A 26,610-nucleotide genomic window follows, 5' to 3' on the forward strand; every position below is an offset into this window, starting at 1 on the left:
CTGGGATGTTAGCAGAGGCACCCACAAGACCAGCAGATTTTGTCAAATAAGGAAAGCAGCAATAATATGCCATTGCAATGCAAGCTCTGCTCCCTTTGAACATGGGTGTGATGTCACAACATGTATGCAACTAGGGCAGAGCCTGCGTTATGATGGTGCCATGCTGCTTTTGTCATTCGCTGTCCCTTGAACAATTTTTACGCATGAATGAACGGGCACATCTTAACTTCTGGAGCAAAAGAAATGCTAACGTCCCACAAGAATGGTCTATTAAAGCTTGAGGACGCAGCCATCCCATACTTAACCTTGTTATCTGCCATCAAAGACCTATCTGAAGTTCTCAGAAGTAAAGACATCAGTTTAAAAACAAAGGTGCGTCTGACTCACGCCATGGTCTTCTCAATTGCCACATATGCCTGTGAAGGTTGGACATTAAAAAAGGAAGATAGAAGAAGAATTGATGCATTCGAATTGTGGAGTTGGCGAGGATTATCGAAAATACCACAGGCTGCCAGAAGAACAAACAAATCAGTTTTAGAAGAAATACAACCAGAATGTAACCTAGAGGTGAAGATAATTAAGCTTAGACTCTCATACTTCGGGCGCATCATCAGGAAAGACCGCTTGCAAAGGATGTCATGTCTGGTAAAGTCGAGGGTGGCCTTCCGTGAGATGGATTGATACAGTCACAGCAACAGTGGATGCAAACATGGGAACAGTCAGGCACATGGCGCAAGACCAAACAGCATTTCGTTCTGTTATACGCAGGGTCGCCATGAGTTGTAAACGACTTGACGGCAATGAACAACAAACCATTGAACTGATTGCCTCTTTGCTTATTTTATTAGTGTGCAAGTTCTCCCTTTAGTATCTGCCATGATTAAACTGGTTTTACGCCTAGAAAACAAGATGAGAGAGCGTCTGCCTTAACTCCGTTCTAACCCGGAGCTGCAGACAAAACCAACTCCTTGATGTGCTGCTACATTTCTCCTTGCAGGGATCTCCACTCTCTTCACAGACGAATGCACGCACACACTCTCTCTCTCTCTTACTTAGTGCAATCAGACTTCAGAGTCAGAAACAGTTTTATTTGGTGCAGTACAACCAGCTTCCTTCAGCAAAGGATCGTTACCTTGTCGTGGTGCTGGAGCTTGAGCACCTCAATGATGCCATGAGCTAAACCGTGAAGGGCCACCCAAGACGGGAAGGTCATGACAGAGAGGTCAGACTAAATGCGATCCCTGGGGAAGGTCATGGCAACCCACCCCAGTATTCTTGCCGTGAAAACTCAATGGATCACTACAACCAGAGATACGTCGGTATACCATCGGAAGATGAGACCCCCAGGTCGGAAGATGGTCAAAATGCTACTGGGGAGGAACAGAGGATGAGCTCAACTAGCCCCAGACGTGATGACGCAGCTAGCTCAAAGCCAAAAGGACGGCTAGCGGCCGACGGTGCCGGTGGTGAAGGGCGAATCCGATGTTCTAAGGATCAACACACCATTGGAACCTGGAATGTAAGATCTATGAGCCAGGGCAAATTGGATGTGGTTATTGGTGAGATGTCAAGATTAAAGATAGACATTTTGGGCGTCAGTGAACTGAAATGGACTGGAATGGGCCACTTCACATCAAATGACCACCAGATCTACTACTGTGGACAAGAGGACCACAGACGAAATGGAGTAGCCTTCGTAATTAATAGTAAAGTGGCTAAAGCAGTGCTTGGATACAATCCAAAAAACGACAGAATGATCTCAATTCAAATTCAGGGCAAGCCATCTAACATCACAGTGATCCAAATATACGCCCCAACCACAGATGCTGAAGAAGCTGAAGTAGAGCAGTTCTATGAGGATCTGCAGCACCTACTGGACAACACGCCTAAAAGAGATGTTATTTTCATCACGGGAGACTGGAATGCTAAGGTGGGCAGTCAAATGACACCTGGAATTACAGGTAAGTATGGCCTGGGAGAACAAAACGAAGCAGGACATAGGCTGATAGAATTTTGCCAAGACAACTCACTCTGCAGAACAAACACTCTCTTCCAACAACCTAAGAGGCGGCTTTATACATGGACTTCCCCAGATGGACAACACCGAAATCAGATTGATGACATCCTTTGCAGCCAAAGGTGGCGGACATCTGTACAGTCGGTAAAAACAAGACCTGGAGCTGACTGTAGTTCAGATCACGAACTTCTTGCACAATTTGGGATCAGACTAAAGAGATTAGGGAAGACCCACAGATCAGCTAGATATGAGCTCACTAATATTCCTAAGGAATATGCCGTGGAGGTAAAGAATAGATTTAAGGGACTGGACTTAGTAGATAGGGTCCCGGAAGAACTATGGACAGAAGTTGGCAGCATTGTTCAGGAGGCAGCAACAAAATACATCCCAAAGAAAGAAAACCAAGAAGGCAAAATGGCTGTCTACTGAGACACTAGAAGTAGCCCAAGAAAGAAGGAAGGAAAAGGCAACAGGGATAGGGGGAGATATGCCCAATTAAATGCAAAATTCCAGAGGTTAGCCAGAAGAGATAAGGAATTATTTTTAAACAAGCAATGCGTGGAAGTGGAAGAAGACAATAGAAGAGGAAGGACAAGAGACCTCTTCCAGAAAATTAGAAACATTGGAGGTAAATTCCAGGCCAAAATGGGTATGATCAAAAACAAAGATGGCAAGGACCTAACAGAAGAAGAAGAGATCAAGAAAAGGTGGCAAGAATATACAGAAGACCTGTATAGGAAGGATAACAATATCGGGGATAGCTTTGACGGTGTGGTCAGGGAGCTAGAGCCAGACATCCTGAAGAGTGAGGTTGAGCGGGCCTTAAGAAGCATTGCTAATAACAAGGCAGCAGGAGACGACAGCATCCCAGCTGAACTGTTCAAAATCTTGCAAGATGATGCTGTCAAGGTAATGCATGCCATATGCCAGCAAATTTGGAAAACACAAGAATGGCCATCAGATTGGAAAAAATCAACTTATATCCCCATACCAAAAAAGGGGAACACTAAAGAATGGTCAAACTATCGAACAGTGGCACTCATTTCACATGCCAGTAAGGTAATGCTCAAGATCCTGCAAGGTAGACTTCAGCAGTTCATGGAGCGAGAACTGCCAGATGTACAAGCTGGGTTTAGAAAAGGCAGAGGAACTCGGGACCAAATTGCCAATATCCGCTGGATAATGGAAAAAGCCAGGGAGTTTCAGAAAAACATCTATTTCTGTTTTATTGACTATTCTAAAGCCTTTGACTGTGTGGACCATAACAAATTGTGGCAAGTTCTTAGTGGTATGGGGATACCAAGTCATCTTGTATGCCTCCTGAGGAATCTGTATAACGACCAAGTAGCAACAGTAAGAACAGACCACGGAACAACGGACTGGTTAAGATTGGGAAAGGAGTACGGCAGGGCTGTATCCTCTCACCCTACCTATTCAACTTGTACGCAGAACACATCATGCGACATGCTGGGCTTGAGGAATCCAAGGCTGGAGTTAAAATCGCTGGAAGACACATTAACAATCTCAGATATGCAGATGATACCACTTTGATGGCTGAAAGCGAAGAGGAACTGAGGAGCCTTATGATGAAGGTGAAAGAAGAAAGTGCAAAAGCTGGCTTGCAGCTAAACCTCAAAAAAACCAAGATTTTGGCAACCAGCTTGATTGATAACTGGCAAATAGAGGGAGAAAATGTAGAAGCAGTGAAAGACTTTGTATTTCTAGGTGCGAAGATTACTGCAGATGCTGACTGCAGTCAGGAAATCAGAAGACGCTTAATCCTTGGGAGAAGAGCAATGACAAATCTTGATAAAATAGTTAAGAGCAGAGACATCACACTGACAACAAAGGTCCGCATAGTTAAAGCAATGGTGTTCCCCGTAGTAACATATGGCTGCGAGAGCTGGACCATAAGGAAGGCTGAGCGAAGGAAGATCGATGCTTTGGAACTGTGGTGTTGGAGGAAAATTCTGAGAGTGCCTTGGACTGCAAGAAGATCAAACCAGTCCATCCTCCAGGAAATAAAGCCAAACTGCTCACTTGAGGGAACGATATTAAAGGCAAAACTGAAATACTTTGGCCACATAATGAGAAGACAGGACACCCTGGAGAAGATGGTGATGCTGGGGAGAGTGGAGGGCAAAAGGAGGAGGGGCCGACCAAGGGCAAGGTGGATGGATGATATTCTAGAGGTGACAGACTGGTTTAAGATTGGGCAATCCCTGGGGGAGCTGGGGGTGCTGACGACCGACAGGCAGCTCTGGCGTGGGCTGGTCCATGAAGTCATGAAGAGTCAGAAGCGACTAAACGAATAAACAACAACACAACCAGCTTCACAATACTTGATTAAAGAGGAATGTTCATATTTGTATAAACATCAAATATTTTTAGAACCTTATAATTAAAAAAATAGTTCAGAGGACTACAAAGCCATAATTTAGAGATATCAAATCTTTCCAAAGATTTCCAGAGAAGGCAATTTACATGCAGATCCGATGATTTAAAAAAATTACAATACATCATAAAAATAGATTCCAGTAAACAAATACCATAGAACTCACTAATTAAAGATACCATTTCATCTTTCCTTAAATATACAAAAAGTCACATACAACCTAGAGATTTCAGTCCATTTCAAACAGTGTTTTAGGACAAATCCAGCAGGAAACGACCAACAGATCACAGCAAAAGGGAGATCTAGTTCTTTTCAATGGCACTTAACCAGACGTTCCCACCGGAATGTACTCTTCCCTGGGATTTAAATCATGCTAAAATAGTTTAAAAAGTATCTCCATTGTGTATTTCTTGTTTTAAGGAGAAATATCAACAACATAATAAAAATCTGCAAGGGGGTAATCAAAAAAGTCAAGATGCCAATCCCAAGTTATGTAAGAAAGGGGTCAGACTTTGACTGCACAGTGGGATATATGCACCATTTTGACTTTTTTGACCTGCACCCCCCGCATGAATGCCCCTGATAACAGGTGTCAGAAACTCTTTCTTACTCTCCTGAAGGAGAGAAAGAAGCATCTCTAAAGCCAGATCTATGTCCATTTTTTTTCTTTATCACTAACTCATGGAAGATCCCCAGGACAGCTGGGGGGGAAATGAAGACATGTTTGTGACGACTTCCTGACGCAACTGCACAATCAGGGCATTTGTGTCATGACAGCCATTCTGACAGGCAAGGGAGAGTTCAGGAAGGAGAGCCATGTGCCACAGAACATCAACCCTGCAGAGGGGGCCACAGAGTGACAGCCCAAGGGAAAAGGCTGCCAAGGTCCAGCAGCCGTTGCCTGAGGGCACAAATGCCAGCACATAAGATGCAGAGCACTGAAAGGTGCAGATGATGGCAAGGGCTAGAATTAGGCAAGGGAGGGCATCCAGCTGGCAACGCAGATAGAAACCCCACTTCTTGAGAGGCTCAAAGCCCTGGCCCTGGAAAAGAGCAGGAGGGTGCTCAGTCCAGAGTGGTCAAAAAAGTCGAGATGGTGGCCACCACAGTGCAATTGAAACTGCCTGCTTTTCATGTGCACTGCACATAACGGCCGAAGAGGGGAAAGCGTCCCACGCCAGGGGTCCAGTTCAAAGACAATCTGCTTGAAGTTCCTGTTGTCCTGAAGAGAGATGCCTCTTCCGCCTCTGGACCCTGGGCCAGTGAGACAGCCAGGCCAAGCACCACCCCAGCTTAATGAGGGCACTATTCCAGCACAGTGTCACCGCTGCTGGGAACAGCCAACTGGGGGTGGCCAGGAGAGACTGGGGGGAGACGTTTGGGCGGTGCACAGGGCCAAGTCCTGACAGATGCTCCAGTGACTGATGGATTGATTGAGTTTTTACGTGGAAAGGTTCAAGCATACACCATTCCAAGGGCGACACTACTTCACTGTGTCCACGACAGAGATTATCGAGTGCCAGCAGGATAAAGCAGCAAATCAACACCCTCATTTTAGTCAGAGGAAAGATACAAACAAACAGGCCATCGCCAAATCTGGGTGGCCCTGCAGAAGACAGAAACTTGGAAGGGAACCAGAGAGAGTGGCGCATCTCAGCAGAAAGATGGCACAGCGGTGATGCTGGTACCCAGGGTGCAGGAGACCGAGGGAATGGACAGGGCAGAAGCAGGAGGAAGGAATTAAAAATTAATAAAACTGCTTAATTGCCTAGGATGAGCAAGGACCATCTGCAGGAGAACACTGGGTTAAACTGAACCCCAAGGGTAATGTGTTCATCAGAGATCACCGGAGGCCGGAATAACCAGATTCAGCGAAACTGCTTTGCAATGGCAGCTAAATCCAAGTTTGCCTCCAGTTTCAGACAGGCATTTGAAAGACTCTGAGACAGGAGATGGGGTGGGTTTTCCACTCACTCTCTTACAATACATTCAATCCAGATAAAAAAAATGCAATGCATATTGGTCAGAGACAAGTACCATGGTGTCCTCCAGATGTTTTGGGCTACAGCCATGCGTGTGGGTAGAAACAAGGGCGGCAGGTGTATCATTTACATGAGGATGTGATGCACGTGACGTCCTTGTGGCTCCTCTGGCTGTGGCTGCGATGCCCACAAGCCCTTTCCAACATTGGTTGGGCGCAGTTGAGGTTCAAACCTTTTGGAGGGCACCCAATGGTCTGCCCTTGCAATAAACCACACTTCCACTACAGCATTAAGGCTAAAGCTAAAAAAAGCTTGGCCTGTTGTGCAAATCCTCGCTTTGCAGCTGACTTGGCTAAGCAGTCTGTGAACATCGCCACAGTTAAATGAGCTTCACTAGTAGGCACTATTATATATAAGCTTATAGCAGCTTTCTAGGCTGGGGTGAGTTGCCACCAATGCTCACAGAACTGGGTTAGCCTAAGGTATTTTACTAGCTGACCTTTCCATTCCAGGCACCAAAGCTTTTAGCTGGAAGCCCAGCACAAAACAGGCTCCATTGGACTAAGCTTTGCTGGTCCTGTCAAGCATCTGCCAGCAGAGGTGACTGTCTCACTTTGGCTAAATGGTAGGGCTGGCTCTCCCCAGAGAAAAATGCAGCAATCTTGCAGAATGCCGTTACCTTTCCTTAAGGACCCCCCTTGCCCTTCTCCATGGGCCCAGCCTTCTTTTCCTTACACTTTTTTTTCGCTGAGCGTTCAAAATTGTAGCAAGACCAGGTAGCACAAAGCTTGGAAGGCACCCCCAGTTCTGTGGTTCTCAGTCCCCCCCACCCCCCCAAGATAAAAAACCTAGCAAAAAGAAATCATTTCAAGTAAAATTTAACAAGGCTAAAAAATATATTAATATTTGTACAAAAGCATTCTGGGACAGAGGTCCAAGGGAGTGGCTTGCATTTGGTGGCTGCATCAGCTTATCGTTTTGATGAGGGTGTATTTACTGGCGTGGCAAGGAGAGAAGACCTGTGTCCTGTTTTCCTCCAAAAGATCTGGTTTGGAAAACGGCAGCGGGACCCCTGCTCTTCTGGTGGCACAGTTTTCCTCCACCCCTGAACAGCAAACACTCCTCAGATGGACCAGCCGTTTTGTTTTTCTGCAGCATCTATGTGATCCCCCAACGAATGCTCGAGTCCCCTTCCCAAAATGCATGCCTAAAACTTTAGGCTCCCGTATTAAGAGACGACTTTTTTGATTCCAGAAGAAAGCGCCAAGGTCCCATCTTGGCTTTCTTCTGGCGGTATCTCATTAGCCACGAGGCTACGGGTTCTGGCTCAGGGTTGGCAAATCCTGTATCTTGTAATCGCTCTTGAGATCCATCGCTAGGACATTAAAAAGAAAAGTTGTTTGTGGTGGTTCCTTCTTACTGGCATATGCTGGACTTCCTTTTAACCTTAATTGCGCTGGCGGTGGTGTAGCACCCATGCTTCTTGTAATGTTGCAAAAGTCTGCGCCACAGAGAGTTGCTCTCCAGAAGGTAACTGTTCCCTAGAAGCAGAATATTAGAGACAGACAGGGAAAAGAAAATTTATTTGACCAAGATGGACTCACAACACACACACACCCCCACCCCCGGTTGCTCTGCTCAACTCTTCCCATTTCCTTGGCCCACAACTTTCTCTTCTAAAATGGCGCCCTTTTTACAAAAGGAAAACAACTGGGACTGGTAGAAAATGCTGCCCGGCGAGCTCCGCCAAGCGCAGCCCTGTGGGGTTGGGTTGGCACATGGTAGGAAGTGATTTGTGAAATGGCTGGGAGGCCAGACTGATTTCTCTGATTAGAAAAAGGTCATTATTGACATTCATCAATGACTGGAAGCCCCTTATGGACTTTTTACATAAAAGAGAAAATGAGTTTGTGACTTATTAGAAAGAATAGGTTATAGAAAGAAGGGAATCATGGTGTAATCTTAGAGAGAGGTTTGATCAGAATCGTATGTATAACTGCCGAGAGGAAGATAGGAAGCCACTTTTTAATTTTTTTTCATGTTTTCTGTTGTTTTATTTTCTCTTTCTATCTCCTTTTTTCTTTGTCTCTTCTTTTCCTTTCCTTTTTTTTCCACCTTTACTCTATTTTTTTCCTTTGAATGTATTTCATATTATATATGTAAATCTTTTAATAAAAACTATTTTTTAAAAAATGATCTGTTTGGTTCAGCATGTAATGTGAATGCAGCTATTATGGTTTGGAAGCAAACCATGGTTTGTGGCAGAGGTGGGTAACCTTTTGTTGGCCAAGGGCCACACTTGTTTGAGTAACTGATGGCTGTGAAATGGGGAGGGCCGTGCAGGTGGGCAGCCATGGATTGTGGGAGAGAATCTGGGGTCAGAGTTGATCTGCAATTTGCTAGCTTTTATAGCACCTGCTACAGTCCTCACTGATTTCCTATCTCAAAATGCAGAAACTGTGCTGATTTCAGCAATCACAGAGGGAGCTCTAAGCAAACAGAGAATCTGGGCTGCATTCAGGCCTGAGGCTGTAGGTTGCCGGCCCCTGGTTTATGGTTTATCATGGTGTGTGAACCCAACAAACAGAGGTTTATTCCATAAACCATGGATTAATTCCAAAGCAAATTAGGTGATGATGTGAAAAATAGGTTTGTGGGCCCCAGGATGGGGCAATCAACCAGTTCAAAATGTACTATTTCGCCACACCAAATAATTACAGTTAAAGCTGCCAGTGGAAGGATCTAGTGACAGCACCATTTTCTTTCTTCATGAAGGCCCCAGGGCCAGTCCTCTGCTTAGTTTCAGATGTGGTCAGGCAACATGCTCTCTTCACCCTCTTTCCCACCAACATTTTTGGGTAGCTAATGCCTGGCACATCACCCTCCCAATACAGCTGGAATTGACCGTCCTGCCTGGGTGGATCAATGACCAAGCACCTTCCCATGTACCCCCAGGTGTTTTGTGCCAATGAAGGTGAAACAAAGAGGCAGAGACCATGGGAGATTTCATCCTGAGAGAAGAGGTTGGCAGCTGGCAACCTCAGGCCAAATCTACCTTCTCTTGGGCTAAACCAGGACTGAGAAAGAGGTGTTTCCCTTTTGCTTCCCAGAATATCTATTTTTTTAGATATCTGGTGAACCCACCACAGCCATTCACTTCCTGCATCTAACCCTCCAGAGGCTGGGTTCACACAACACACAACCCCAAACCCAGGTTAATAAGCCACAGAGGTGGTGTTCAAGTAGCATGTGATGTGCAAACAAATAAACCACCTTCCACCTTAGTGTAATAGGCTGGTTCACTCAATGGCTAGGATAATGGTGGCTTCCCCCGACCACCGAACCCTCAGCCCCCTCTGAGCCTGGTCTAGGGCGCTGTGCAAACCCAGCCCCTGTGCCACTTCAGGACACCCTTGCTGAGCAAGTTCTTGCTTACCTATAATGCAGAGACCCTCCTGCGCCCGAGTGAGACAGACATTGATCTGATTTGGGTCCGACACAAAGCCCAGATGTTTCTTCTGCCAGCTCTTTGTGGGCCTCTCATCAATCTCATGCTGGCTACAGGAGCGGACTGTAGATACGATGACATATTTCCATTCGCTGCCTGGAGACCAGAAATTGCAACCAGGTTAGCCCACCTACACTAATCCCAGCTGCACCTGGAGCGCTGTAGACAAGTCACATACTCATCCCTAGGAATCCACAATTCCCAGAATTCTGTCTCTCTGCTTGCCAGGAAGCCATCCTTCTCTGCTGAGCGGGTCTCCCAGCCTTGGTCTGGGCCAGAGAAGGACAGCCACATGACCGTCTGTGGTGGGCTTTGGAGGCTCTCAAACCATTCTTGCTTCAGAGACATCTGCAGGGCAGTCAAAAAAAGTCAAGACGACTTTTTTGACATCCTCTGCAGATGTCCCCGTCTTCTTCTGCACTCCTTAGCATTTGCAGAGCTTGGTTTGTGGTGCTAAAGCAAAGGTGTTGTTCCTGGCAATCCACAACCCTCGTCTCTTTTAAAAACGCAAGGACCCCAACACGCCAAGCCATCCAGGCTGGTATATCTGCGAAGGCTTCTGGTGAGCCAAATCAACAGGGAGCCACATGATTCGCTTAACGACCACGTGGTTCACTGAACAGCTGTGGTGATTAGCTTAATGACCGCTGCAAAAAGGTCATAAAATTGGGTCAGGTTTGCTTAATGACTGCTTTGCTTAGCAACTGCAATTCCAGTCTCCATTGTAGTTGTTAAGCAAGGACTACCTGTACTTGGAGAGCATAAAGGAAGGTGAAGAGCGCATCCTATTCTGAAAGAAGTCTACGGGGGGGTTTCCAAGACAATCCCAGTGGGACCTGGGTCCAGCACAGAGCTGTGCCTCTGCCTTACCCTGGCTTTTCATGATGGTGCAAACGGTGATGTCTCGCACGCCAACCTGGGCAAGGTGCTTCTTGATCTCAGCCACCTGGGCATTATAAGCAGTCAGGATGGCAATCTGCGCCGGCTTGGTGGTTCTGTCCAGCGTCAGCTGCTTTGCAATTCTCACCTGTAAACCAGCATTGAAGACCTCAGGCTCTGGTTTATGAGGAAAGGGCGTCCAAGGTGAGGCTCTGCAAATAACCAATCCTCTAACAGCTGCATTTCCAGCCATGGGGAATTGGGTAGGCTGTTCTTCCTTCACAGTCTCTGGATAGGATGGAATGCAGTTCCCATCCTCTCCTAAGCAGCTTGTGGGCCAGCCCAAGCATGGGCTGGGGACAGGACTTCCGTCTCCCGACACCTCAGCATTTGCTCCCGCTTGAGAGCCCTGTTTCCTAGAGGAGGCCTCCCATCCCCACCGCCCCCAGTTCAAAGGTTCAAGGTGGGGACGGGTGAAGAAAACCAAGTTTCCCTCCTTCCACAGCCCAGAGCTGGGGTGTAGCACCACCTTCCCAGAGAGTCCTGTACCTCCACCACTGGAAGATATGGCAGCCACATTGTTATCACCACTCCCATCCCCACAACCCTTAAGCACAGGTAGTCCTTGTTTAGCGACTGCCTTGTTCAGCACCTATTTGCGGTTATAATGGCGATGAAAAAGTAACTTTTACGACCAATCCTTGCAGTTACAACCATTGCAGGTCTGTAAAAGGAAGGAAGGAAGGGAGACTAAGCACAGTTGCAATTTCACTTAGGGACCGCTTCACTTAACAACCAAACTGCTGGTTCCAACTCTGGTTGCTAAACGAGGACTACCTGTATCCTTTTCTGTTCCACTAGGAATCTGGAGCTGCCCTTTAAGAATGGCATTTTTGTATTTATTTTTCTTCCATGGTTTGTAACCACAGACTCTAAGCAGCCTTCAACAAGGGATGTATATAAAGACAACAAAACATGGATACAAGCCAAACCACCCAAGATGAATGCCCCCAGCAGTAAATTTCGGCTAAAATTTTGGCGGAATGAGGCGGTTTTAACCTCTTCACCGAATGCTGGAAAAGAGAGAGAGGAATGCTACTCTGGCGGGAACAAGTTCGAAAGCAAGGAGGCCATAAAGTCTCCCTCCCCACCATGAACATCCTATGGGGAGGGCCTTCTCACAAACTTCTTGAGAAGTTCAGACCAGATGGGCAAAGTCAGTTTTGACAACGTGATGCCTGATGCACCTTGGGGCTCCCCTGCAAACAGCATCAGAGGTAATAACCAGGATCCTGAATTGTGTCTGGAAGACTACTGGTAGCCGGGCGAGCATCTTCAGCTTTGCGGTTATCTCGCACTGGCAGTCCAGCTGCTGCATTTTGGACCAAGTTTAGCAAGTACACAAAAATAAACAGTGTGCATACAGTGTAGGCTACCTTTCCCAGACTTGAACCTGTGACTCAGCTGGGTTTTGAACTCTTCTCTTGATGGCCCCATTCACAACCCATGCTTAATCGGGTCAGTTAAAAAGCTAGCTACTGTATTGGTGCAGCATGTGGGGTTTGGCTAGAATTAACCTTGTTTTGTTTGGGGGACTCAACTGGTTGTGTGAACGCAGCCTGTTTGATCACTTTACAGTTCAAGGTAGTGTTTCTCAACTGTGGCCACTTTAAGCTGTGTGGACTTCAACTCCCAGAATTCCCAGATGTGTGGACTTCAACTCCCAGAATTCCCAGATGTGTGGACTTCAACTCCCAGAATTCCCTATTCTGGAAGTTGAAGCCCACACAGCTTAAAGCAGCCATGGTTGAGAAACACTGCTTTAAGTGTTGTGCACAACTTGAAAACGGATGCATTCAGTAACCCCAATTAAGTGGGTCGTGTGAACCTAAGCTAAGAATTGACAACTGGCCCAAATAAAAACCCCAAATAAGTCCAGGCTCATTTCTGTGTGTGGATCAGGGTAGCTGCAGTGGTGGAGTAGAAAGTTCGACTGGCATGTGCCACCAAGTGATCGAGAGGCCAGGACAAAAACTAAACTGGATTTTATTTGAATGTAAATGATCATAACGATAATGAATCCAATTCCCCCTAGGGCACTGAATCTATCACGTTAAACATTAGAATTTGGGAAGGGCAGTGGGGATGCATCCAAGGCTTTTGGGGGGTCCAGTTAAACCCAGCCCCTGCGTTAACGGAAGCCTAGTCTGCAGAAGGCAGCCTTTTAAGCTGATCTTCACTTGGAGAGAGACCTTGTTACTGTCTGCAGATCCAGCTGTTTTAGAAAACTCAGAAGCCACCAAGGGTTGGTCCTCAGCGTGTAGTGCCAACGATCCATGCTTCTACTTGCACGCTTACTCACCACCTGCTGCACTTCTTCCAGATTGGCCCGGGAGTTCTCGTTCCCATCTTCCGTGGAGACCATGAGGGACCTCTCCCTCCCTTCAACGTGCCCAAAGATGATGGGGCAACAGGCAGATTCGCTGTGGTGGTAGAGCATGCTGCTTCTACGAATGAGGCTGGGACTGGTCTTCAGCCTATCGTTGTAAAAAGCCTTGGACGGGAACGTGCAGATGGCCCGGTGCTGTGGGGTCAAAAAGTGGGGGATTTGAGTAGAATCATCACAGGGGTATCACAATGAGTCATGAGCCTGGGCCTGCAGCAACCAGGGACTTAGATACACACGGAGAAAACGAGGTGGGACACCATCATGCCCACCACCTTGAGTTGCACAAAATAAAGGATATTTATCAAATAAATAAATAAATAAATGGGGAGGGGGGCTAAGATATCAAGAGGTACTTGTGTGGACAGCTACAGAATAGTCATACCAAGTGATAGCCCCAAGTCAACCATGGAAAAGTTAAGCAGGGACAGAGCTGGTCTGTATTGGGATGGAAGACCTCCAGGAATTCCCTGGGTTGTAGAACAAATAAAACTTCCTGGAATGGGGCAGTGGCAAACCCCTTCCAGACTGCTGCCAGGAAGTCCCCACAGGAGTCCAGCTTGACTCGAGGGACACTCACTTTTCCCTTTAATGTTACCATCTGAGTCATTGGCCCACGAAAGAGATCGATCACTCATATGTCTGTGCTGATGACTTTCCCAAATACATCCATTCAGGTGATGACTAACACAAACATGAAATATTGGACAAGGTAGACCTTAAGATGTCCTGTCTTAGATCAGGCCAAAGGTCTACCTTGTCTCACATTTCATGTTCTTCAGGTTATATCCAAGTTCTTCAGGTTTTATCCATGTTCCTCCAAAGGAACTGTTCATTTGTTGTTTCTAAACCATTCTCCCTGGCACCAAATCTAATTTAGTTTTAAGCTTCCAGGCACAAGTTGTTGTTGTTGTTGTTGTTATTTGCAAAAAAGACTTGAAATGAATGAATGTAAGAACATGAAGCACTGCCCTGCTAGATTGGGCCACTGCCCCACCTAGTCCAGCAGTCTGTTCTCTAAGTGTTTCTCAACCTTGGCAAATTTAAGATGTGTGGACTTCAACTCCCAGAATTCTCCAGCCAGCATGCTGGCTGGGGAATTCTGGGAGTTGAAGTCCACACGTCTTACAGTTGCCAAGGTTGAGGAATGCTGCTCTAAGTGGCCGACCAACTGCCCAAGGAAGCCCACTAGTCTCCTAGCAGATGACCCTCAAGAACAGTCCCACTGCCATCATAGCTGATAGTCATTGATCCCCAGAACTTGCATGAACTGGTCCAACCCTTTTGGAAAGCCAGCCAAGCTGCTAGCCAGCACCCCATCTCAGGGTAGCCAATTACAAAGTTGAATCCAAACTCACTTCAGGTCTTAGATCTGCCCCATGAAGTTGACTTGTAGCCAGAAGTGGCATAAGGAGGGTGTGAAGGTTGAATTCATTTTATTCTTCATTTATTCTCATTAATATTTTAGAAATGGCTTGCTCATGATGGAAAGCAAAACTGTAGTTCAGTGATTCAATTACACATTGAATCAGCTAACCCTGTGACTCTGGAGTGGAGATAGATAACAGAGACACTTCTCCTTCCTTAGAGCGTGAATAAGATGGTGTGAAAGGAGAACAGATGCAGAACACGTTGAAGGTATCTAGCAGGATAGAATTCATACAGCAGGGTTCCTCAACCAGGGTTCCGTGGCACCTTCGGGTGCCGCGGGAGATCCCTAGTGGTTCCCTGCGAGATCACGAGTTATTTAAAAAATTATTTCAAATTCAGGCAACTTCACATGAAAGAGGAAAGTTTCATTCTTTATTTTCAGTTTAAGAACACTGTTAATGCATATAGACTGGCCTACCCATGAAACGAATATAATAATTTGGTAACTTCTGGCCCGTAGTTGAGCCTGAATGGGCAGGGGTTTCCAGAGGCCTGCAAAATATATCAAGGGTTCCTCCAGGGTCAAAGGGTTGAGAAAGGCTGCCCTGCAGGGTGAAACAGGCACACCACAGTAAGGTCACCCCCAATCTTTTACTATGTGTAAGAATCACACTGTGATTTTCAATATTTTCTTTTCCTTCTTTCATCAAATTTGTAGGGCTGCCCATCTCATCCAAAGCGACTCTGGGCAGCGTTCTTTCTTATGTAATGTATCAGGCCGAACGTATATAATCTGTGACCTTGCTTTGTAGGCAACTCTTCTGCAGTTCTTTGGTGGGGAGCCAAGGATCGCTGCAATTGTGCGTGCCGGTAAAAGTACACTTGGTTGCACCTATCTCCAGTGGCTTGAGTCCCACATTTAAAGCAGGCATTTTTCCTACAACAAGGGAAAGCATACAGGATCTTCCTTTGCTTTTGAAAATTCAGAAGGTCCTGGGTTCAATCTTGAAGAAGAAGAGGGTTCAACCTTTGAACCCAGGTTCCACCCAGCAACAGGCAGGAGTCCATCCAGGGTATCTACAGTAGGGAGTCAAAACCTGCAAGATGGTGGCTGTGGCATTGCAACAGAATCCCCGCCTCTTTTGTAGTGCATGCAATGTGTATGCAAAAGGGGCGGGGCTTCCACTGCATCGCCCCACCCATCACCTTGCAGCTTTTAGACACTCCTGGCTCTGAGTCAGGGTAAGTCAATTAGCTGTTTTTCTCAATTCAAAATTAAGCATGCTTTCACAACAAAAAGCACTCAGGTGTGGTGCTGAGCTATGCCTAAAGAGATCCAACTAGCACATGCACCCCCCACCCACAGCCACGGAAGTCCATGGGGTGACTTTGGGGCAGTCATTTGCTCTCAGCCCAGTCTACCCCACAGGGCTGTTGGGGGGATAAAATGAAGGGAGACCCCCCCCCCCCGGAACCTGCCCTGAGCTGGAATATCAGAGGGGATGGAGGATAGAAATCTGCAAACAAATAAATAAATGAAAGACGTAATGAATACACTATTTAGCCTGTGTTTATGTGCTTCTTTTTTCTTAGATTTTTCTATCCCACCTTTATTATTTTTTTATAAATAACTCGAGGCGGGGAACAGACCTAATACTCCTTCCTATTTTCCCCACAACAATCCTGTGAGGTGGGTTGGGCTGAGAGAGGGGGACTGGCCCAAGGGCACCCGGCCGGCTTTCGTGCCTAAGGCGGGACTAGAACTCTCATACCACGCCTGATTGGCTCTTGGGCTGAGAGAGGGGGACTGGCCCAAGGTCATCCAGCCGGCTTTCATGCCTGAGGCGGGACTAGAACTCTCAAACCACGCCTGATCGGCTCTTGGGCTGAGAGAGGGGGACTGGCCCAAGGGCACCCGGCTGGCTTTCGTGTCTAAGGCGGGACTAGAACTCCCAGTCTCCTGGTTTCTAGCCCATTGCCCTAACCACTAGACCAAACTGCTTGTTCCTGCAAGGAAAATTAGAGAACAGGTGCTGCTCCATTAAATTATACATCCTCAAATATTACGTTCCACTTCCAGCCAGAGAAATCCTTACCATGCGATACTGGGTGTTGAGCATCAAAGCCTTACGTTGGTAGCGCTCGAAGAGAGACCTCTCCATGCCGAGGTTCTTGCAGAAATCACTGTGGACCACTGGTCTCAGCTGCTTATGGTCTCCTAACAAGACCACCTACAAGAAGGGAGGAAGTTCTCAGAATCGACCACTCTCCTGCACCAGATCACTTATGGGCAAAGACACCCAGATGCACCTCTTCCGTCTGCCCAAGAATAAAATCCAATGTCATGAAAATGTTGAAGAGCACCATATGGGGGTGGTGGGGAGGGTGTGTGTCAAAACGATTCAAGAGGGCAGTTGCAACCAGAATTAGGGTTTCAATCACACCGTCATGAATGCCATCTTGACATTTTGCCCCCCTCCTGCAGATGTCCTGATATGCCACGCTGCAGGATCCCATTGGTCAATGGCCAAGAGAGGAGTCTCCCAGTGCCACCTTCAGGACAAGCCCCAAGCAGGACCATTCCGAAATCATGCTTCTGAGATCAAATCCTGCAAGGAGTGCAGAAGAATACCATGGTGGATGGTGGAGATACAGGTAGTTCTTGACTTACAACCACAATTGGGACCGGAATTTCCATCATAAGTCATTGTGGTCATAAGTTGAGTCACCACGTGACCAGACCCGATTTTATGACCATTTTTATTATGGTTGTTAAGCTAATCCAGCTTTCCTAATGGACGTTTTTTGTCAGAAACTGGCAAAAAAGGTTTCAAACCGCAACCACGTGACCGCAGGATGCTGCAACCCGCCGTAAGTGTGAGCTGGTTGCCAAGCGCCGAATTGTAATCACATGACTGTAGGGGTGGTACGATGGTCATAAATGCGAGCATAGATCGTAAAGCACCTTCATAACTTTGAACCATTGTTAAATGAACGGTCATAAGTCAAGGACACCTGTTCCTGGGCACACAGGATAGCTGCTCAGTGCCAGAAGATATGCCACTGAATTCAGGAGAAACCCACAAGGTGCAAGCTGTTGGTATATTGTTTTCTGCAAGAAATTTTAGCTGCAGAGAAGGTTCTATGGTAACAAATCACTTTGGCAGACTTAATTGTCCTCAGGTTGGGGTGTGAAAAGGATGACCATATAAGATAAAGCTGCTGATTGCCTGAAGGAACTTGCCACCAGAAGGTTTCAGTTTCGTTTTTGCAGCCTCCCTTCCAGCCCAGCTCAGCGTGTGTGCATGAGCTTGTAAATATGTTTTCTTTGTATGTAAGAAGCTTTTGAGCCTATCCAGCTCTGGATATGGAACTTGTTTATGTTTTATGCTTTTTATAAATACACTTATTTTTATAGAAATGTCTGGTGTGTTTTTTCTGATCTCTTGGGCCAAACGCTTTTCACCACTCTGAACACAAGCACCAGGAACAGATTCAGATTCAGATTCAGGGTCCATATATATAAACACCCAAGTCTGCCCCACGCATACATTTATGGGAATGTGGGGAGACTCTCCAGCTGGAGTTGGCTGCCTTCAAGCAGGCCAAGTGAGCCTGGCCCAGGAATTCTGTTGGGGTTTACCACTGATAATCCACCCTTTTCAGCCAAGGGTCCCTTCATGTATCCCCTCCTTTGGAGGCCAACCTGGTCCTTCTGCATCAGCTCACCTTCTCCATTGTCTTGTATCTCACCAAAGGCAGGAGTGTCTCGGGTTCTGTGGACATGGCACACTCGTCGATCAGCACCTGCCTGACATTCAGAACTTCCGAAAAGAGCTTGGTGTAGGAGGCTGAGCAGGTGCAAAGAATGACATCGTGGCACTCCAATTCATGAATCCGTGCCTTGGTCAGTAGGCGTTTGTACCTGTAAGCCCACAAAAGAAATCCATTGAGAGACAGAAAATTCAACTTGTGTCTCCACAGCTTAAGCCAGTGTTTCTCAACCTCGGCCACTTTAAGATGTGTGGACTTCAACTCCCAGAATTCCCAGATGTATGGACTTCAACTCCCAGAATTCCCCAACCAGCCATGCTGGCTAGGGAATTCTGGGAGTTGAAGTCCACACATCTTAAAGTGGCCAAGGTTGAGAAACACTGGCTTAAGCAATAAGACATGCACTCCAGAAGCAATGCTAAAACATCCCCAAAACTGGCAGAAGGATAAAAAGAAAACAGATGGGCAGAATTTCATGGTCTGGACGCATTTCACATCCTTTTTTCCTACCAATGGTAGGACCACAGCTGCAGCATTGATACAAAATGCCAGGGCTTCGATGGGACATCACACCCACTGTCTTGCCAATGTTGGCCCACACACCCTGCAAATGCTCCTGGAACAAGGAGTTACAAGCACCACGGAGCCACCAGCTTTTCTCACATGCTTCCAAGCGCTTTTCGCACGGGCTAGAAACCCGATTTAAAATTGAGAGAAGTGGAGATTATTCTCTGAAAGAGGCATTCTCTGCCCTTCTCCATGATTACAGGGAAGGCTAAGGCAGGACTGTGGAATAAAAGTGATGTGCTGTGGTTTATATTTATGTATTAGATTTATAGCCCATCTTTAACTCAGAAGCTCACACACGGGGCTGTCTCCTCCTATCTTGCTCCTAACAATAATCCTGTGAGATAGGTTAGGCTGAGAGGGAGGGACTGGCCCGAAGTCCTCAAGGGAGCTCCTTTGGCTGAAGGTGGACCAGAAGCCAGGTTTCCCTGAGTTATTCACATGGAGAGAAATCAGGACTCCTGTACTGCTTCCAAACTGAACCACCCAGCTGTCAAGAGCCAGAAGGGCACCTGGGATTGAAATATTCTAAGATGCTCAAAAAACTCTTGGCCAAAATGCCAGAAATTGCCAAAAATCTGCCATTGTCCTCACCCTATGGAACACTCTTCCCCCAGAGGTGAGGCAGGCCCCCACTCTCCCTCCCGGCCTTCCAGAAAGGGGTGAAGACCTGGGTCTGTCATCTTGTGTGGGGGATGAGGAAGGGGTAATCTGTCTTGCTTGGGGTGGGTGCATGCGTGCACGTGCCTAGGCACTGGTAGATGTGATTCCTTCAGCCCAGATTGCAGAAGCCCCCCCGCTTGCCCCCATTGCATCAAGCTAATGGAGTGATCTTTGGGGGGCCCAAGGGGGCCCCACGTAACACCTCTGCTGCGGGGGCTGCATTGGTTGCCAGTCTGCTTCTGGGTCCAATTCAAGGTGTTGGTCATCACCTTTAAAGCCCTACATGGCATGGGCCCAGGCTACCTGAGGGACCGCCTCACCTGTGTGACATCGACCCGTCCCACCCGGCCAGGCAGAGAGGCCATGTTGCGGACCCCGTCCATGAGAGACTGTCGATTGGTGGGGCCCAGGGGGAGGGCCTTCTCTGCCGTGGCCCCCACCCGTGTAACACTCTCCCCCCGGAGGTGAGGCGGGCCCCCTCTCTCCCGGCCTTCCGGAAAGGGGCGAAGACCTGGCTCTGCCATCCCGCGTGGGGCGGTCGGGGGGGCTAAGCAACCCTGGCGGTGGTTGGCCCCCCGACGACGCTCCCGTAGAGCAAGACCTTATTTACCCTCTGTGCCTTGGAATATACTACGCATTTAGGAACATCGTTTTATGGCATTTTAATTTGCATTTACTCTTGTTTTATTGTAAACCGCCCAGAGTCGCTCTTTGAGTGAGACGGGCGGTGGCTAGATCTGAAACACACATACAAACTGTACATACTAAATTTGAGGCATCTTCCTGTAATTGAGGCATCAGCAGCCCCCTCGATCTGAGTGCACTCACTTGGCCACTTCCGCCTCCGTGATCTCTTCCCCGCGGTTGACCCGTGCGTCGAACTGACAGATCTGTTGCCCGTAAGGATTGGTTCGCTGTCGGATCAGGTAGTGCAGAGTGATGCTCCTGCACGCACAGGGTTTGTTTATGCAAGAAGACAAAACATGCGTGAACAGCTACCCCTCAGGACAGTGTTTCTCAGCCTTGGCAACTTTAGGATGCAGGGGCTTCACCTCCCAGAATTCCAATCCTGGGTGGCTGAAATCCACACATCTTAAAGTTGCCACGGTTGACAATCACTGGCTGAGAATATCAGACATTTTCTGCAAAGCCCCACAACGCCTTCACTGGTGGGCCGGGCCCGGTTTTACCTAAGGCTGAGAACGTGGGGCCTCAACTCCAGGTCGTTTTTTGAGGAGAGTTTTTGGTGTGCTTTTAAACATCCTAATTGCCTGTGTTCACTTAGAGGAAATTAAATCAAGCGAAAAAAGCAGCAAAACAACACACATGCGAACATGGACACACACACATACATGGACAATTACAGTAATAACGTGTTCGTCCTGTATTGAAAGTGTTCTGTAAGACTTTTCATGCAGACATGTATGTTTTCAGCGTGTGTTCTTACAATGCCTTTGGGATCTCAAAATGCAACTGGACTGAAATTTTGCCAACCTGCAATTCACTTCAGATAAGAAAAGTTGGAAAGTAAAAGCTGCAGTCCTCTGGATTGCAGGTCCTGAGGATTAACCCTCCCCAAACTAAGTGGAACTGTATCCACACAGAAGATTGTGCTGTAGATCAACTCTAAACTCCCTAACTGGTCTCCTGGTTGCCTCAGGTTTCACTTGCAGAAAGTGGTTTGGCTTTGACATACAGTACAGGTAGTCCTCGCTTAACAACCACAATTGGGACCAGAATTTCAGTTGCTAAGCGAAGCAGTCATTAAGCGAATCTGACCCGATTTTACGACCTGTTTCGCAGCAGTCTCTATCTATCTATCTATCTATCTATCTATCTATCTATCTATTTATCAAATTTATCACAGCCCATCTACCAAAAGGGACTCTGGGCAGTTAACAATAATTATGCAAATTACCACGGGCATTAAACAAACCACATGGTCGTTAAGCAAATCGTGTGGTTCCCCATTGATTTTGCTTGCCAGGAGCTGGCCAGAAAGGTCAAAAATGGTGATCACATGACTGCAGGACACTGCAACGGTCATAAAAGCAAACCAGTTGCCAAGCTCCCAAATCACAACCATGTGACTGTGGGGACACTTCAACGATCATAAGTGTGAGAACCAGTCATAAGTCGTTTTTTCCAGCACTGTTGTAAGTCCAAACTATCACTAAATGAATGATTGTTAAGCAAGGACTACCATTATTTGCAGTCTCTCTCCAAGCTAAGACTGCAAACCAACTTTATAGTCCTGGATCTCAGAGGACACCCAAAACGATTGACTGTCAGATCAGTGCATTCAGAGTCTACATTCTTCAAGATAATGTAAAAACAATGAATTCAACAAGAATGTAAGGATTCTAGGATCCTTCCAAGTATGTTCCTTAAGCGTTTTTCACCCATAGTTCAGATGGACTTTCACGAGAGGCCTCACTCTCCCTGCGGTGGATCTGAGACTGACGTGTCTCTCCGTGCTGTTTTGTCCACTGAAGTCAACAGCCCAGTAACGGGGAGTGGGCATGGGAATCCAAAACACTAAAGTTAGTCTCGGGATTATATTTTTTAACTGATTAGTTTTAAAGTCCTTCAACTTCTGCTGATTGCATGGACACCCATCCCTGTCTCTGTCTTGGCAATAACCCAGAAGTCCTTTGTCAAACCCACTCGGTGCAATGTTTTCCCCCAACTTCTTCACCTTGCTACTAATTCTGGGATTGCCTGTGATCTCCCCTTTCAAATATTAACCAAATCCAGCCAAATTTTTCAGGGTCAACTAAGGTTGGCTAGGAGTTCATTCATTCATTCAGTTTATATAGATGCCCATCTCACATATGTGACTGGGAAAATCCCTGTGCCCAAGCTACACATGAAGCCTCTCTCTTTCTCTCTCTTTTTTTAAAGATACCATTATCCATTTTAAAAAAGATATCAAACTAAACATGGCCCTCTTAAGCTATACAGGTAGGCCTCACTTAACAACCACAATAGGGACTGGAAAACTGGTTGTTAAGCGGTGCAGTCATTAAGTGAGTCACCATGAGGCTGGACCTGATTTTACGACCATTTTATGACAGTCGTTAAGCGAATCACAGGTTGTTAAGCAAATTGCTGCGGTCATTAAGTGAATCCAGCTTCCCCAATGGACTTTTTTGCTGCAAACTGGCAAAAAAAGGCTGCAAATCGCGATCACGTGACCGCAAGATGTTGCAACTGGTCGTAAACGTAAGCTGGCTGCCAAGTGCCCAAATTGCGAGCATGTGACTGCAGGGGGGGTGCGACATTTTGCGATGGTCATATGAGTGAGTACAGGTCGTAAAGCACTTTTTCTGAGGCCGTTGTAACTTTGGACCATCGTTAAACGAACAGTTGTTAAGTGAGGACTACCTGTACAAGATCCCATGACCTTTAAATTGAGTCAATCTGCAGCAACACCAACCTGAACCACATTTGATAAGGCAAAAGAGGTCCAAAACTCAAACCTGATTTCTGGCTTGGATTTTGAGTCCCGCTGCGATTTTTGAAAAATCTGGAGGTTGCTGCCAGGATATGGGAAATCCATTGTCTCGATGTTATCTCCATAGACTCTCAGAGGCCTGAAGAAAGTGGTCATCTTCATCAGGATCTCTGAAGAAAAACCAACATTGTTGGCTTGAGAATGATTTCTACTCTCCAGATCTTGCAAGTTCCGGCCTCTCTAGCTGGTTAGAAACAGCCATGAAGCAGTGATGGACAGCTTACCATGAGGCTAACCCCCGTCTAGGAATTTAAGAGACAGTTCCTAAATCAGGGAATCCTGCGGGCACAGAGCAGGCCCTGGATTTTAAAATGGGGATCAGGGAAGGGGAGGGCAAGAAATTAAAAGTAACCTGCATACAAACATATGAATCGGGTCCCATGGTCTGTGACGGCATAAACTATTACCCACGGATATATCTGCTGCTCATCTTTATTCATGTTTGCACAATCAGTTTTGCTCTCATTTCCTGGGTTGATACCGTTATTTTAAGGCCGACCAAGAGAATTATCCAATTTTTGGACCTCACATGCAGAACAGTGATCTTAGATGAAACTGGAGAAGAACATTACCATGGAGTCAGGGAAATCAAAGGCTGGTTTTTAGCACTACAGAGCTGGAGCTAGGATTAGCCGCCTCCCTACCAAACTCACACCACAGCAAAATGACACCTATTTCCGTTGCCCAAGAATGGAATTGACCTTTTTTCAGAGGATAAAAAGAATTACCAGCAATCACATCGACCGACTTGTTGGAAGGTCCGCAGTACAGAATGTGGCTCTTGGCTTCGGAGACGTCGTCCGGGGTTCCCTTGTTTCCACTCCTCTCCTGATTGAGCTGGTGAAGCCAGTAGACGATGTGAGCGCCAACCACGGTTTTCCCGGTGCCTGAACGAACACGGAAACAAAGGAAAGAGGAATTGTCAGCCTTACAAGGCAGACCAGGTCAAGAAACCCATTCCACAGGACGACTAGAACTCTACTTTATTGAGATAGGCTCAGATATCAGAATTTATTCATTTATTATTTATTTATTAGTTCAGTTTATAGGGCCGCTCGTCTCAAAGACACGACTCTGGGTTGCTTACAATGAATAAAAGCAAGATTAAAAAAAACATCATAACAAAACAATAAGTAACACGTACAGCAGCTGAGATAAAACCAACCAACACAATCCACACAACCATGATAGGCACTCATCCGTACACCCAGGTCTTGCAAATCTGCCCATTCGTCCCTTCCCTCCCTCTTAGACCCCAGGGAGTCAAGATGGGGGGCTGGTCTTTGCAATAGTCTCCCGCCTGTCTGCACTTGTTTCTTCTGCAGCTGATGTTTTCCTGATGGCCTCTGGGTTCCTTCATCAAGGTCATCTCCCTGGTTCTCCAACCATTTACCTCCTGCTTGGACAATGGTTCAACCAAGCAAAGAACTATCCAGGACCCATTTAAGCTGTCCAGAAACTTCCTGATCTTGTTACAAGCCATTGACTCACCAGTGGCTTGAACTTGACTGCTTCAGGACCAACAGAAAGAAATACCTTCTCACACCACATGGACAAGTACCGCTGAGGTTGGAGTCAAACAAGAAAGCAACATCACACCATCACATGGCCAGCTCCGCACATATGAAAAAGCAGAGATTGTCTTGTGCTGTCACAATGCCCTTTTGACAAAAGCACTGGGTCCTGTGAATGCCTCTGGCCATTGAGTTAAACTGTGGAATTCACTGCAAGCCACTGTGGTCATGGGAAATTTTCAAAGGGGACTGGCCAGGTTCACAGAGGACCAGGCCATCAAAGGTTGCTGGTTTCTTGCCTCCTGCCTCAGAGGAAGTAGACCTGTGATGCTGATTGTATGGAAGTGGGATTCTTGTCTTTCAATCTTGGCTTGTGAATTTGCCAAATGCATCTGGTATTCTCCTGGGTAAAACTGGACTAGATAGGCTTGTTTGCTAATCCAGCCTCAGGGCTCTTTTGATATAAATCTAGCTAGTTCTAGAGAAGGCTCTAATGCTGGGAAAGGTGGAAGGAAAGAGAAGAAGAGGACAACCAGCAGCAAAGGGGATGGACTCAATTACAGTGGCGATGGGAGCACCAGTGGAAATGCTGAAGGACCAGGTTGGAGACAGATCGTCATGGAGAAGTTCTATCTAGGTGGTTGCTAAGAGTCAACATTGACTTGATGGCACATCAATCAATGAAAGATCCAGCTCTGTGGAAAAGGATCTGTTGCTGGGAAAGGTGGAAGGAAAGACAAGAAGAGGATGAGCAGCAGCAAGGGGGATGGGTTCAGTTACAGTGGTGATGAGCAAACCATTGGAAGCAGTGAAAGACCAGGTAGGGGACAGATCACCCTGGAGAAGGTGGATCTATGTGGTTACTAAGGGTCAGCAACAACTTGATGGGACATAATTGGTAATGGTTTTCCTACTAACAGATTAAGGTGCTATTGTCTCTAATCATTTTGGCCTGGTGCAGAGGTTGAATTCAACTGCCCCCTTTTCGAATGTTAATTATTGCACCTGGGGGGAGGAACCTGCCCGGACTTGTTTCAGTTCCTTTTTTTCTCTGTAGGAGAGCTAGGTTGCTCTCAATGAGAGCCACATCCTTTAAATATGTTTTGCTTTTTGGTTTGCTTTCTGTAAATAAATTATTTTTATAGAAATGCCTGGTGTGTGTGACTTTTCTGATCTCTCCTGGGCTAAAGGCTTTCCCAGCAATCTGCCAACAATAATCAATTAAAAAAAGTTCAGAAATAAAGTTTGAGCACCCCTAGTTATAGTTAAGAAACTGCTTAGCTAACCCCTCACCTGGTGGGCCTTGAATTAGAGTGAAGGGCTTTCTCAATGCCTCCATGATGGCCCACTGCTGACTTGGATTGAGTTTCCGGCCACTGCCTGGGATATCAAAATTCTTACGTTTCAAGATATTGGAAGGCTTTGCTTCTGCAGAGTAACAAGAGAAAACAAAATTCAAAGATACGATTCAGGCAAACTCATTATTCACTGGGAGTCGGGTGGCATATATATTTAATATATTATTATTATTATTATTGATGTTGTTATTATTTATTTATTCAGTTTGCATAGCCGCCCATCTCAAACCAGTGACTCTGAAGTGCAAACAATCATAAAAACAATTATTTATTATTTTCTGTATGGCAGCACATCACACATATTACAAATATATTGTATTTAAAAATTGGGAATATAAAGAAAGGTATATAGAAAATATACATTGGTCATAGGGCAATTATAACTAAAAACAAACATTAAGATTACAAATACAGTCTTTTGCAGCATCTGCTGCCATCAGGAAATCAGCAATTGATAGACCGCCTCCACGTGGTGTCCCCTGGGCCTCCTAAGATTTTTGGGAGTGGCTAAATGGTCTATCATATACAAGGCAGCCAGATAATCCTACGGATCTCCTGGCTAGAGCACATCCATTTTGTCATAAAAACAATTAAACAATTATTATTATTATTAGTCTCC

At 46.4% G+C, this 26,610-nt stretch overlaps 1 protein-coding gene across 1 annotated transcript in view; it reads right to left on the bottom strand.

Moving 5' to 3' along the window:
- Positions 1-7,285: 7,285 nt before the first annotated feature.
- HELZ2 (helicase with zinc finger 2) overlaps positions 7,286-26,610 on the bottom strand; it is a 47,605-nt gene continuing 28,280 nt past the window's right edge. Inside the window, exons 10-19 of the mRNA XM_063296870.1 lie at positions 25,927-26,061; positions 23,848-24,006; positions 23,085-23,229; positions 20,431-20,547; positions 18,328-18,523; positions 16,695-16,829; positions 13,144-13,365; positions 10,773-10,929; positions 9,831-9,998; positions 7,286-7,935 (exon numbers count right to left, since the gene is read on the bottom strand). Of these exons, the coding sequence (XP_063152940.1) occupies positions 7,811-7,935; positions 9,831-9,998; positions 10,773-10,929; positions 13,144-13,365; positions 16,695-16,829; positions 18,328-18,523; positions 20,431-20,547; positions 23,085-23,229; positions 23,848-24,006; positions 25,927-26,061 (1,559 nt within the window). The 3' untranslated portion in view covers positions 7,286-7,810. The remainder of the gene's footprint in view (positions 7,936-9,830; positions 9,999-10,772; positions 10,930-13,143; positions 13,366-16,694; positions 16,830-18,327; positions 18,524-20,430; positions 20,548-23,084; positions 23,230-23,847; positions 24,007-25,926; positions 26,062-26,610) is intronic.

This window comes from Candoia aspera, chromosome 3, assembly GCF_035149785.1.
Source record: "Candoia aspera isolate rCanAsp1 chromosome 3, rCanAsp1.hap2, whole genome shotgun sequence".
NCBI lineage: Eukaryota > Metazoa > Chordata > Lepidosauria > Squamata > Boidae > Candoia > Candoia aspera.